This window comes from Mirounga leonina, unplaced genomic scaffold (genome assembly GCF_011800145.1).
Source record: "Mirounga leonina isolate KUSES-001 unplaced genomic scaffold, KU_Mleo_1.0 Mir_175, whole genome shotgun sequence".
NCBI classification, from domain to species: domain Eukaryota; kingdom Metazoa; phylum Chordata; class Mammalia; order Carnivora; family Phocidae; genus Mirounga; species Mirounga leonina.
The window spans coordinates 33,628,729-33,641,425 of NW_023270453.1; the positions used below are offsets into that span (position 1 = coordinate 33,628,729).

General features: G+C 48.5%; 1 protein-coding gene across 3 annotated transcripts in view; it reads left to right on the forward strand.

Moving 5' to 3' along the window:
• Window positions 1-96: 96 nt before the first annotated feature.
• Window positions 97-12,697, forward strand: part of ABCC1 (ATP binding cassette subfamily C member 1) — a 143,628-nt gene continuing 131,027 nt past the window's right edge. For 2 of the 3 annotated variants that reach the window (XR_004682327.1, XM_035022348.1), the window contains exon 1: window positions 97-153. Coding sequence is in view for 1 of the 3 variants with exons in the window: in XM_035022348.1 (XP_034878239.1) it covers window positions 106-153 (48 nt within the window). In the remaining 2 variants the exon portion in view is untranslated. The remainder of the gene's footprint in view (window positions 154-12,697) is intronic. The other variant, XR_004682326.1, reaches the window with a different exon arrangement.

Genomic DNA, 12,697 nt, shown 5'->3' on the forward strand with positions numbered 1-12,697 from the left:
GCCACCGCCTCCCGCCCTCCCGCCGCAGCCGCCGCCGCCGCCGCCGCCGCCGCCGCCAGCAGCCGCCTGCCGCCGGGCCCGTCCGCCCGCCCGCCCGCCCGCCGCATGGCGCTCCGCGGCTTCTGCAGCGCCGATGGCTCCGACCCCTTCTGGGTACGTACTCGGCGGCCGCCTGGGCTGCGTGGGGCCGCCGGGAGGGGGCAGCCGCCGGCTGGGAGCCCGGCCGGCGAGGGGAAGCACCCGGCGGGAAGGGCCCGGCCCGCAGTCCTCAGGGCACCCGCGGCCGCGCGGAGCCGCGTTGCCCGGCTCTGCAGCCAGTGCGGGGGTGCGGGGTGGGAGGTGGGGGTCCGCGCCCGGCCCTTCGCGGCTGCCGCTGATTTTGGGGGGGGGGGTGGAAACTTGGGCGGCTCAGTTCCCGGGAAGCAGGGCGGGGGCTTTGCATGTGCGCGGGTCCCGGGCTTTAGGGGAGACGTGGGGGGCCGGAGCCTGGGGGAGAGGGCTTCCTGCTTTGAGGCTGCCCCCTGCAATTAAAAATAACCTTCCGCGGAAGGGGACGCCAGGGATGGGGGGGCGGGCAGCACAGGGGGTTGTCTCCTGGATTAAGTTCTCCTATCTCCTTTGTGGGTTGGGGTACCCCCTTTTCACAAAGAACGCCCCCTTCCCAAAGGTCTGAGCTGGGAAGAGGCTCGGGGCTGTGGGAAGGGATGTTTGCCCCCTTCGCGGTTGTGCTGCATCAACATGACTCTCCTGTGGTTAGATTTTTTTTTTTTTTTTTTTGCCATTTTTTTACTTTCTGTCTGCCTCCTTAATTACTATAGGGGAATTTGGGGAACAGGCGGGGAAGAACGTAGGGCTGCTCACCGCTGCCATGTCTCACCTGACCCTTGGGTAGGTTTTGAGGTTCCCCCACCCAGGATGCCCCAGACCCTGGTACCTTTGTCATCCCACCTCTGTAATGTGAGGCTCCTCTCTGTTGGGGATGCACGTGGCTTTTACCCTGGCAAGTTTTCCTCTGCGTGTTCAGTGCTGCGCATGGCCCCGGCTCCCGAGTCCACTTTCGGTGGTTTAATCCCCACTGTCTTGGGCTTTAGCTTCCCTGTAATGCGATTTACCCCTTTGTTCCAGGAGGGCACGTCAGTGTCACACTATCTTGATTACTGGTAAACACAATAGGCAAATCTGGACATGATAGTTTTTTTCCCCCTTTTGTGTAGGACTCAGGAGAGAAAAACAGCTTTGGCTCTTTGGAGCTGGTGATTAGCATCCAAAAATACCTCCTTGTCCTGTTTTATGGCCCTTTCCTTGCAAAATGCCTTTGGAGTGTTGAAAAAGTCATCTCTGAGGGCCCCAGGGGAAGGCTTTATTTTGGGGGGTATCAACCAAATACACCTCATTATGTCTCCAATTTTCAGGCCAGTGGGATCAGAGATTTATTCTTGGGCTGAAAATCAGAGAGATGCTTTTGCATTCAGGTTTGGGGAGGGGGGGATTGGAGAACAGAGCTTTGCAAAGTAGGGCTCTGGGAAAACCTGTGGAGTCCCTGCTCCCTATACCAGGTGTAACAGCACCAAGATTATTTCTGCACAGACCCAGAGGGGGATCTGGTCTAGTGTGGCTGTGAATTTTGGAGTGTTTCCTTGTTTATTTCCTTCTCCTAGGTTACACAGGGGGAAAAATAGGCCACCATAAATTAGATTTTGCATCAGGATGTGCTTTATTGATGACTGCTGTCAGTCCATGATTAAGGAGATTTTCCAAAGCACAGTGTGTTTGGGGGTGCTCTACGTTGATTTCGCTTAAGAAGCTCACCCAGGAAAACCAGTTGTGTTTTTTCCTCTTTGGACTTTTTGCTACAGAAATGATCAGGTGGTTGTTTTGCTTGGGGAAGGCAATGGCTGGTCTTCACGGCCAGACCCTCCCTCTTCACCCTGTCTTTGACCTTGCAGACTTTCCTCTGTCTCTTCTCCTTCTGGATTCCTGGATGCCCCAGTTTTGGTGGGGGAGGGGGGATTTGGAGCCTGGAACCAGAGTTGGAGAACTAGCCGGAGAACTTCCAGGCAGCAGGAGAAACCAAATGGAACAGAAAGAAGGTAGCTTCTGTGTTTTCTAGGATGGCATACTCAAGGCCAGCCTCCTAGCCAGTTAAACTGTGACCTGGGCCAAGAACGTTCTGTGCTCAGGTTCCTCATCTGTAAAATGGGGGCAGGATGCAAAACAAAACAAAACAAAAACCAAAAAAACCCACAAAACACCCAACTTTTGGGGCTTTTTATGGTTATGGTTGTTTGAAGAGTAAATGAGATCATCTATGTAAGAGGCTCAGCCTGTCCCCTGAACAGAGTTAAACGATGCTTTTTTAATCATTCTTTCTGAAGATGAAGTTGTAGGTTTCCAGTTGCTTGTCCTTCCTTTGGACTCACTTTTTCTTCATTTGGTGGGGAAGGGATTGGGCTTCACCCCTCCCCCCCGCCCCAATATGCCAGGCTTCTCCCTGACCAAGGTCGTGTGTTCAGAAATTAAAGGGACTGGCCCACGTGAGACTCTTATCAGAGCTTTGTTCCTGGGCCATTGCCTGCCTGTGAGCTTCAGGAAATGTCCAGAAAAACCAGAACGTGGAAATGGCCCATGATGAGGGTTCCAGTGACTTAACCACCTTCACCCAGCCAGATGTTCTGGGATGAGAAGAGAGGAGCTTCATTACCCAAACAGGGGCCGAGTTCACCAACACTTGGCTTGTTTTTTTCCATCATTACTGGCAGGAGGGGGCTGTTTTGTGGCTGGTGTTTGTATGATGGTTGGGAGAATGGGCCTGGGCCTCTCCCTGGGGGTTAAGTTTTAAAAATTATTTATTACGCTGCAGACCCAGTGTAGAAAAATTGCAAACATGTCAAAAAGTGGAGAAAAAATATTAGTAAGTAGTGCAGTGCCTCAGAGCAGAGCGCCTGCATCCCCTGGCTTCAAATCCTGGCTCTGCAGCTCAGGAGAGTTACGTCTCTGCATGCCTCAGTTTCCCTATGTGGAAAATGGGGGTGATAACACAGTACGAAGCAAAGAGCTGTGATGTAGGAACAAATGAGCGAATCCTTGGCAGGTGCGTAGAATATTGCTGCTTGGTATACACTTAGCGCTCAGTAATTGTAAGCGGTCGACTCCGCTTGGAATTCCCTTGGAATTCACAGCTGCCCCTGCTGTGGCTGGTGGTGAACGGAAGTAGCAGGTCCGTGTTGCCGTTCATGGAATCCTGCTAGTATATCACCCCTAAGCTGCTATTTGCCTCCGAGAATTCAGTAAATCTCTGAATATTTGAATCGGCAGTCAAGGGGTGGGAGAACAGGAATATTTTAGAAGCTATTAGAAATTCCCCCTGGGGTAAGATCTGGCCTTGGCGTCAGTGTAATTTGTCCCTTAATAGCTCCTCCTGGCTTCACAACAATCTTGGAAGAATATAATTCCACCCCCAACTCCCCTACCCCCCCAACCCCCGCCAAGTTTCCTGTTGGTTTTCAGACTCATCCCTTTGCTTCCCTCCACCTTCCCGTCTTCTTCCCCTTTTTGTTCACCCCTCTTTCCAGTCTCCCCCTCTCCCTTCCTTTGGATGGTTAGAGCTAAAAGGGACCCTGGAACTAATGGGGTCTTCCCCTCACCCCACTTCCTGCATGAATGCAGGAATCCAAGGCCCGGAGTGGCAGCATGATGGGACCAAGGTAATAAAGTAAATGGCTTGGGGAGGAGAAAGGGGGAACCTTTGAGAGGACAGGGCAGGGCAACAGCTAATTCGGGGTTCCCGGGTTGCCTTATGGCTTTGCCCTATTCTCCTTTCCCCAGCTGGACCGGCTCCATTGGTGATACTTTTGGAGGTGACTTGCTTTTTGAATGTGGTGGTGGACTCAACTTTCCAACCGGAGAAGGGGGGAGTGTTCCAGCCTAGCCTGTCCCAAGCAGAACTTCGGACCCTCCTGATGTTAGTTAATACCAGCCCTGTTCTCGGAGGCCCAGGCCCCAAACCTGCAGCATCCTTGACCCTCCCTACCCTTCCATTCCACATCTCAGCTGTCAGCACATCCTGTTGCCTTTTTCTTCAAAATATTTGCAAATCTGCCAGCTTCTCACAGCCTCCCCCCACCTCCACGCCCCTACCATTCTGGCCAGAGCCACCACTGTGGATCGGCTCACTCAGGGATTTGAACATTCCCTCTGTACTGCTCTCCCTGTTTCCATCCTGGACCCCTAGAGTCTCATCTCAACCCAGCAGCCATTGGAGGCCTGTTCAAGACACAGGTCAGGTCGGGTCCCCCCTTCTGTTTGAAATCCTGCATTGAGTCCAGACTTCGCTCAGATAGAAGCCAAAAGGCTTAGGCCTGCAAGAGTCGGGGGAATCTGGCCCCATCGCCTCTCTGAGCTCCTCATCTGCTATTTTCTGTCTCACTTCACTCCTGCCACACTGGTTACTTGACTGCCTCAGGGCCTTTGCACTTGCGTGGAAGGCTCCTTTACCTTCAAATATTTGCTCAGATGTCACATAGGCAGTTTTTCTCTGACTCCCTGCCACTTCCTTGTGCCCCCAGTCCTTCCCTGCACTCCCTCCTCTACCCTTCCCCCCCAACCAATCTAATACATCAGATATTTTACTTATTTTGTTTATTCTCTGTAAACTCCCACCAACAGGTCAACTTCACAGGAGCAGTGTGTGTTTGTTTTTTTTGGTTTTTTTTTTGGCTTGTGTTTATTTATGGCCACAGTCCTAGCACATAGAATGGTGCCTGGGACCTAGTAGGTGCCCAGTAAATATTTCTGGAAGGAATAAATGACACGAAGCACTGGAATGGCTTTTGAGCTGGGCTGCAGCCTCTCTCCAGAGGTCTCTAAGGACAGAATAGTCACTGACCTGTCTGGAATGGATGCCCAGGGAGACCCAGCCCTCTGGCTTCCCTGCTTGACGGCTTAGCGTCTCCCTTGCAAGGGTCAGCGCTGAACCTTGGCCCTCCCTCCTCTCCCAGGACCCAGTGCCTCAAACAGAGTAGGCTCTGCTCAGCGTTTGAATTTGAGTGTGAGAGGTCAAGATCTAGTCTACCAATGTGCTGGTTTGGCTTTATTTCGGTTATGGATTACCGTCACCACCACGATTGGCTGATTTTTGAAAGAGTTCACAGGAAAATGTGGATTTCTGACTTGTGAAGAATCAGAAGATCTGAGAGCAGAGGGGGCCTGCATTTGTATGTGGCCATGGTCAACCGGGGCTGCCCTCCCCGGAACAGGCCTGCGGGCTCCCGTTTGCTGCGATTTCCCCTCCTCGTTGTGGCTTCCATTCTAGAGCCCAGTGCTGGTCGCTTTTTTCCCATTGTGCTTTCTCACCTGGGCCGCTTCCTTCATTGAGGGCACTCGCCTGGCACCTGTGGCCAGTTAGCCGCGGGGACTTCCCCTGCCTCGAAGCCTAAGCTTCTGGTGAAGTGCCTGGGGCCCCTCTGACTCCTTAGTTTGCTGGTGCAAAGACCGCTGGCTCCATCAAGGTCATGTTGGCTGGTGGGGGTAGGTGGGGGGGGGGCGCAGAGAAACTAATCACGGCTGCCCCAGGAATTTGAAGCGTCTGGTGTGTCTGTTGGCTCCAGATTTTTGTGGTGGGATGAGGTCTAACTTTTATTATCCTATCTTAATGGTTAGTAAAACTCCAGCCCATCCAGACTTGCCTGAACCTTTTGCAAAAAACAGAGTGCTCATAAAAGGGATTGGAATAATGACAAGGGGTTGACCATCCTGAGGCGAGGGCTTCCCCCAGCCTGGCGTGGAAACTGGGACAGCGTCTCTTCTGATGGATGTATGGAACCTGTCCTTACCTCTTGAAGGCTGAGGATTGGGGCGGGGCTTTGAGGAAGCCTGTTTAGGGACAGTGGGTGGTAGGTGTGAAGCGCAGTTTGTCAACCTCAGCACTTGGACATTTGGGGCCAGAAGGTTCTCTCTTGTGCCCTGTGGGCTGTGGAGCGGTATCCTTGGCCTCTGCCTGCTGGGCTCCAGTGGCCCCTCTCCGTGTTGTGCCAATATGGATGCCTCCAGACATCGCCCCATGTCCCTCGGGTGTTGAAGTCACACAGTCATTGGTGTGTAGGAATCTGGAGAACAATCTGGGGCGAGACTTGCCCAAGTCCTTGCATTTTCCCATGAGATTTGAGGCCTTTGAACTCGTCGGCTTACCGGGATTGCCTTGGAGAAGCTTAATGAGACCGTTGGGAGGTTCAACTCCAGTTACCTGGAGAGGAGCTTGCTGGCTTTGGCGTGCGTGTTTGCCTCTTTCCATCCGACCCTGTGTTTCTCTGTGCTCATCCATTCTGGCTGGAGGGTGTGTGATGATAGAGGTTGGCTTGGAAGCTTCACTCCCTCATTTTAAACTGCCCCAGGAGAGCTGGACAATCACAGAGTGGAGGTTCTACTTAAGTGTCCCCTTACCTTAATTGTGGGATTCATGCCCTCGGGGGAGGTTGCCAACTCCTGGAAAATGGGTCTAGATGACCGGGAAGGGTAGTAATCAACGTTTTATGGGGCTTTTCCCTTTCCTCTCTGAGAATCTCAGTCTACCTTTTATTGGCCTCTTAGGTGGCTACTTGACTGGGGGCGCCCTCCTCTTTGGAGAGCGTTTTATTTATTTTTCCCAGTACGGAGAACTTCAGAGTGGTCTTTAAAAACACGGGATTTGATCGCCTGTTCTTGCCACGAGCGTTTCTTATTCATTTAGTCAGTCTTTTGTGAATGGAGCATCGACTATGTTCTAGATACTGGGAATGCAGCCGTGAACGCGGTAGATGAGGTGCATGTGCTCATGGAACTTACACTAGGAATGACCAAAACAATTTTGGGTAGTAGTAAATGCCACGGAGACACAAACTGGGAGGAACTTGGGTTGGGGTACAAGCTATGATGGAGGGATATCCAGGGACAGCCTTTCAGAGTGGGTAACATTTGACCTGTGATCTGCATGGCGAAGCTGGCTGTGAAAGGACTAGGAAGGAAGTATTAGGTAGAGACAACTGCAAGTGCTAAGGCCCTGGAGTGCCTGGAGTGGTCAAAGTAGCACAGAGTTTAACTCAAAGGAACTACAGAACCCATCCCATAAAAATCTTGCCTGCAGCCTTCTGCAAAAATGCATAAAAGCACAAATAAAACAGCTTGTGGTAATAAGGGCCTGAAAATTCCAAAGAGGAAGCTTGGCGAGGAAATAGAGCCATACTTGCAGAGGCGTGGGCTTCTGATGTTGGAATGAGTCTCAGGTTTTTTACAATTAAATTCAGTTTTTTTTTATGAGTCTCATCTGTTTCTGAACCGTAGCTGAAAACCGTTCGGGGTCAGACCAAGTTGGGATTCCCCGCTCCCCAGCTGCCCATGATTCTCTTCCAGTGGCATTTCATGACCAGTTAAGATGACTTCCTTTAAATTGCTAGGAAACTCTTCTTCTTTTTTTTTTTTTTTAAAGATTTTATTTATTCATTCGACAGAGAGACACAGAGAGAGAGAGAGGGAACACAAGCGGGGAGAGGGAGAAGCAGGCTTCCCACAGAGCAGGGAGCCCGATGCGGGGCTCGATCCCAGGACCCTGGGATCATGACCTGAGCCGAAGGCAGACGACTAAGCGACTGAGCCACTCAGGCGCCCCGGAAACTCTTCTTTTAAAACTAGATGTTGAGGGGCGCCTGGCGGTCTCAGAAGAGGGTGCGACTCTTGATCTCAGGGTTGGGGGTTTGAGCCCCCATTGGGTGTAGAGATTACTTAAAAAATAATAGAATCTTAACAAGAACGACAAACTAGATGTCGAAATGATCTGGCTGATTGCGTGAAGATCTTGCATGGTAACTGTTTTGATTGTGCTATTATTTTTAAAAAGGTGAAGAGTCTAGGAGAATACAGAGGGAAAGTAAATGTTTGAGTACACCCCCCTCTCTCTTCTCAGAGGTTGTCACTGATGCTAGTTTCTTGGGTATCCTTCTAGAAAAATGCCAGGCATATGCCAATATGTATGAAGGGGTGAGAGGGTACATGTATCTTTTTTTCCTCCCTAGATGGGTTCATATTCCAAATAATGTTCTGTATATTGCTCCCTACACTTAAAAACCGATGTTGACTTTTTTTTTCTACGTTAAGTCCGTGCAAATGGAAAGAAAAAGGAAGTAACCCTTGGTTATAAGCCACACATTCTTCTGTTCTGTGACTGTGCCGTACATTTATCTCAGTCCCTCCTTGGTTGGTGTCAGGGTTGGTTCCCGAATTTTGGCACGATACACAGTGCTGCCTGGAGGATTGCCGGATACTCCTCTTTGCATATGTATGCAAGTCGATGCAAATGACTCAGCAGAATAAGTTCCTTCTTGAGGAATGGCTGGGTTGAGGGATCTATGCTTTGAAAATCTGATAGTTCTGATTGCCCCGTGGTTGCTGTCCACTAATGGACCCATCAGCATTTATTAAGTACCTGTTGTTTTCCTGGCATTTGAGGTGAGAGTAAGCAAGCTGGAAATTGACCAGGTTCACGTTGCCTCCGTGTACCCGAGAGGAGTTTTGTCAGGCTGAGTTAAACCTTGTATTCCAAGGAGTTCTAGCTGGAGAGTGCTGGGTTTTACTCCCATTTTAAAAAGATAGGGTTCACTGTTATTGTTCTTTGCCTTCTCTGTCATTTCAAAAGAGCTTTGACATCAACATTTTAACAACGGGTGAAGTTGTACTCAGAATCTCATCCTGCTAATGCAGCTTGATTTAATTTTTTTTACACATAAACCTTCTGACTTCATCTGTTGTCTTATTTACAAAAGCCATACTCCTTGTTAAAAAAAAAAATCACAAGGATATATGTTTTATTATTTTTTATTATTATTTTTTAAGTAGGTTTCTCGCCCAGTGTGGGACTTGAACTCACGACCCTGAGATCAGGTGTCACAGGCTCTGCCCACTGAGCCAGCCAAGTGCCCCCGTCACAGAGGTATTTAAAAGTAGTGTTTACCTACTGCTCCCTGGAGCTAACCAGAAACCGAGGTCATCTTCCAGTCTTTTCTGGGATCATAGAAATGTTTACAAACATAAACATGTTTAAATAAAAGGGGTTAGGTTAAAATCATTGCTCTGGTTTTTATTTTTACTGAACATATGATTCATGTCAATACATAGAATCTCACTATTTGCATAATATTCTTTATGTGATATGTAAATGATATTTAATAAACATAACTTATTCAATAAGGAACAGCACGGAGGATCATAGTGGAAGGGAGGGAAAATGGACTGGGAAGAAATCAGAGAGGGAGACAAACCATGAGAGACTCTTGACTCCGGGAAACAAACTGAGGGTTGCGGAAAGGGAGGGGGGTGGGGGAGATGGGGTAACTGGGTGATGGGCATTAAGGAGGGCACGTGAGGGTGCCTGGGTGGCTCAGTCGTTAAGTGTCTGCGTTCGGCTCAGGTCATGATCCCAGAGTCCTGGGATCGAGCCCCGCATCAGGCTCCCGGCTCAGCGGGAAGCCTGCTTCTCCCTCTCACACTCCCCTTGCTTGTGTTCCCTTCTCTCGCTGTGTCTCTCTCTGTCAAATAAATAAAATCTTTAAAAAAAAAAAGGCACGTGATAGGTTGAGCACTGGGTGTTATATGCAAGTAATGAATCATTGAACACTACATCAAAAACTAATGATGTACTATATGTTGGCTAATTGAATTTAAATAAAAAATAACTTATTCATAATTCTTTGATATTCCACATTATATTTGGAATTATATATATATCAAATATATATTTGTTATAATTAACTCATCTGTTTTTCCCTATTAATAATCACCGCTTGCATTATTTCCCATTTTTTGTTCCTGTGAATGGTGCTCCAGTAAGCATCCTAGTACATAGGTCAAAATTACATAAAATTTTTTTAATAGGTTTTAGCTCGTTATTTTCCAGAAAGGAGAACGTAGCGAGTTCATTGCTGCTGACGACAAATGAGAATTTGCGTTTCTCTGCATCTTCCTGAGCACTGGGTGTCATTGAATTTAATTCGATGGATTAAAAAAATACCTTATTTTCATTTGCATTTCTCTTTCGGTTAGAAGCTGAGCATCCCGCAACATATTTCCCAGTGATACACGTGTTCTTTTCTGTGCGTCTGTTTCCTGTGTCTTTTCTGCTCCTCTTTCCCCTGGTTTTGCCTTTTTCCTGTCAATTTGCAGGAGCTTTTGATATATTGGGAATCTTGCCCCATGTCTGTGATGAATGCCACAGGTATTTTTTCACAGGCCACTCTTTGTTTACTGGCGTGTTAACATTTGATTCTTGTCAAGATTTGTGTGTACTTAGCAAGGGTGGGCTGGACAGTGCAAGACCATTTTCGGTGTTCATGTTTTTCATTTACTGGTGTAAGAATTTTCCCACGTTCCCATATAACTTTTTAAATTATAGTGTCATAGCAATAGTTCCTTGTTTTGGTGGGCTGTAATTTACATAATTATTACCTGTGGTTTGACATTTAGATGGCTGTCTCTCCTTTCTTTCTTTTTTTTTTCTTTTAAAGAAAACATTATAATGAGTATCGCATGGAGAATGCCTGTTGCCTGAGTCCTTAGAGCATATTCTCAGGGGTGGAGTGAGTGTCTCAGAACACTTGACAGATTTCGCTCTAGCTCGAGCCTTGTTTTTTTTTTAAAAACGGGTTGGCTTACTTCACCCTTCTAGCACGGTCTAAGGATACCCATTATTATGGTTGTTTTTATTACTGTGGGCGGATGACGGGTGCATATTAATAACAGTGTCTTCCCTGGTTCCTCCTGTCAGCCTCTGAGGCTTGAGACCAGTGGCCCAGACGAAAGTTGGAGCTGCCGGTTGCTGGGAAGGTGACCTGGCCGTTCTAATTTGGTTAGATTATCTGGGAGCCCTTTGATGAGGCATCCTCCTCAAGATCATTAAGTCACTAACAAGGTCAAAGAGAAGAGACACATGGTAGATTAGACTCTGTCTGAGGGCTGCTGTTACCGTGTCATGGGGCTCTCTCATCTTTTTTGTCCCATGGAGATCTCTGGGGTCTGGGTGGGCCACACCACACTCGGTGTTGGGGTCTGGTGGCTCACCTCCAGTTTACTTGCATACTTGGCGGGGGGAGGGGCTGGAGAAGGGGCTCAGCCCTGAGTCAGACCTTCTTTATTTTCAACGGGGCTACAGGAGGGACGAGCACTAGCTGCTGAAGTCAGGGGGCTGGCTGCCTGGACAAGAAGGTACAGCTCCACAGAAACCCAGGGAGGTAGATGGCTGGGGTCAAGAGGGCAGTTTCAGGAACTCCAGTTTGCACATCGGTCCTGCCGCTTCCCAGCATGCGACCCTGAGCCAGTTACTTAACTTCTGGGAGCCTCAGTTGATGCACCTGTAAAGTGGGGGGGGATCATGATTATGTTGCATGTCTTAAATAGTTGTAAGGAAGAGGGAAGTCATAGAGGATGCTTAGCAGAGCTCGAGCAGATGCTCCCTGTGGTTATGGAGGAGGAGGCTGGACAGTAGGGGACAGTGTGGACAGTCGAGGGCAGTGGAGAGGGGGCATTTCAGGTGTCATGATTCTCCTGGGCCCAGGCAGGCCTTGGCAGAGTTGGAAAAGAGCCCAGTCTGACCCCAGGGATTCAGACACCTGTCCCCAGGACCTGAGACAATTCAGGTTAATTGGCCCGGTTGTTACCCGGTATCTGTGATGGTGTTACCAGGTGTCTGTAGTGTTTTCCAGGTCTGGGTAAGGCATGCCCGGGTGTTGGGTATCAGCTCTGAAATTGGGCTGATGTGTGGAGAAATTCATTTTCCCCATGGTTTTCTTCATAGTTTAGGAGTGAGAAGACTTGCTTAAGTATTTAAATCGATGGCATACGAGTGAAGTGACAATTCTGAGAGCCGCTGACATTTGCATACTCAGAAAGTTCTAGGTTTTCTGCTACCATAAACATGGCAGGGATTAAATTATTTAAAGGGACTTTTTCTTGGACTCTCTTCTTGGTCTGAGATTGTAAGAGATAGAGTTTTATAAAATGAAACCGTACAGGACGAGTATAGTAAAAAGTGAAATTCTTCCATAATGACACTCTTCTGGAGATAATCTCTTATTGGCAGATTGGCGTTTTACTTTCAAATCAGTCTGTTTTCTCCCCTTATGCTAAATAGATAGTATCTTTTAAAAACAAGGATGGGATCCTGTAAAAACATATTCTTCATTTTTCTGTTTTTCACTTACTAGTGCATCTTGGCTATGACCCATTTTTAATTAACATATTTACTTGATGAAATGTCAACATGAACCTCATTAAGTAATTTGCTAGTAATTGTTCCCTCTTGAGGCAGTTGGCCTTGTTGTTTCAGCCTCTGCACAGGGAGCTCCTGGGGAAAATGTGAAGCAAGTCTCGAGTGGGTGGGTGTTGGAGGGGCATGTCATAGACCCCGTTGCAGGAGACCAAACCTCTGAGGTTCAGTGCTTATGGGACTGGGCTCTCACCCATGGCCTGTCCCTAGTCAGTGGTCTCTGAGGGTCTCCTGAATAGCCTTGTCCTGGGCTTGACCACCTCCAGTTACAGGGTAGACAAGGGCAAGTGAGCATTTGGTTTTGTGCTTTTTTGGTGGGAGTAGGGAATTGGGAGAGGCTTCCACATACTTAGTACTTTCCTTTAAACCGATTCACTTTTTTTAAAACCTAAATCACTGTATCCCAAACGCAGT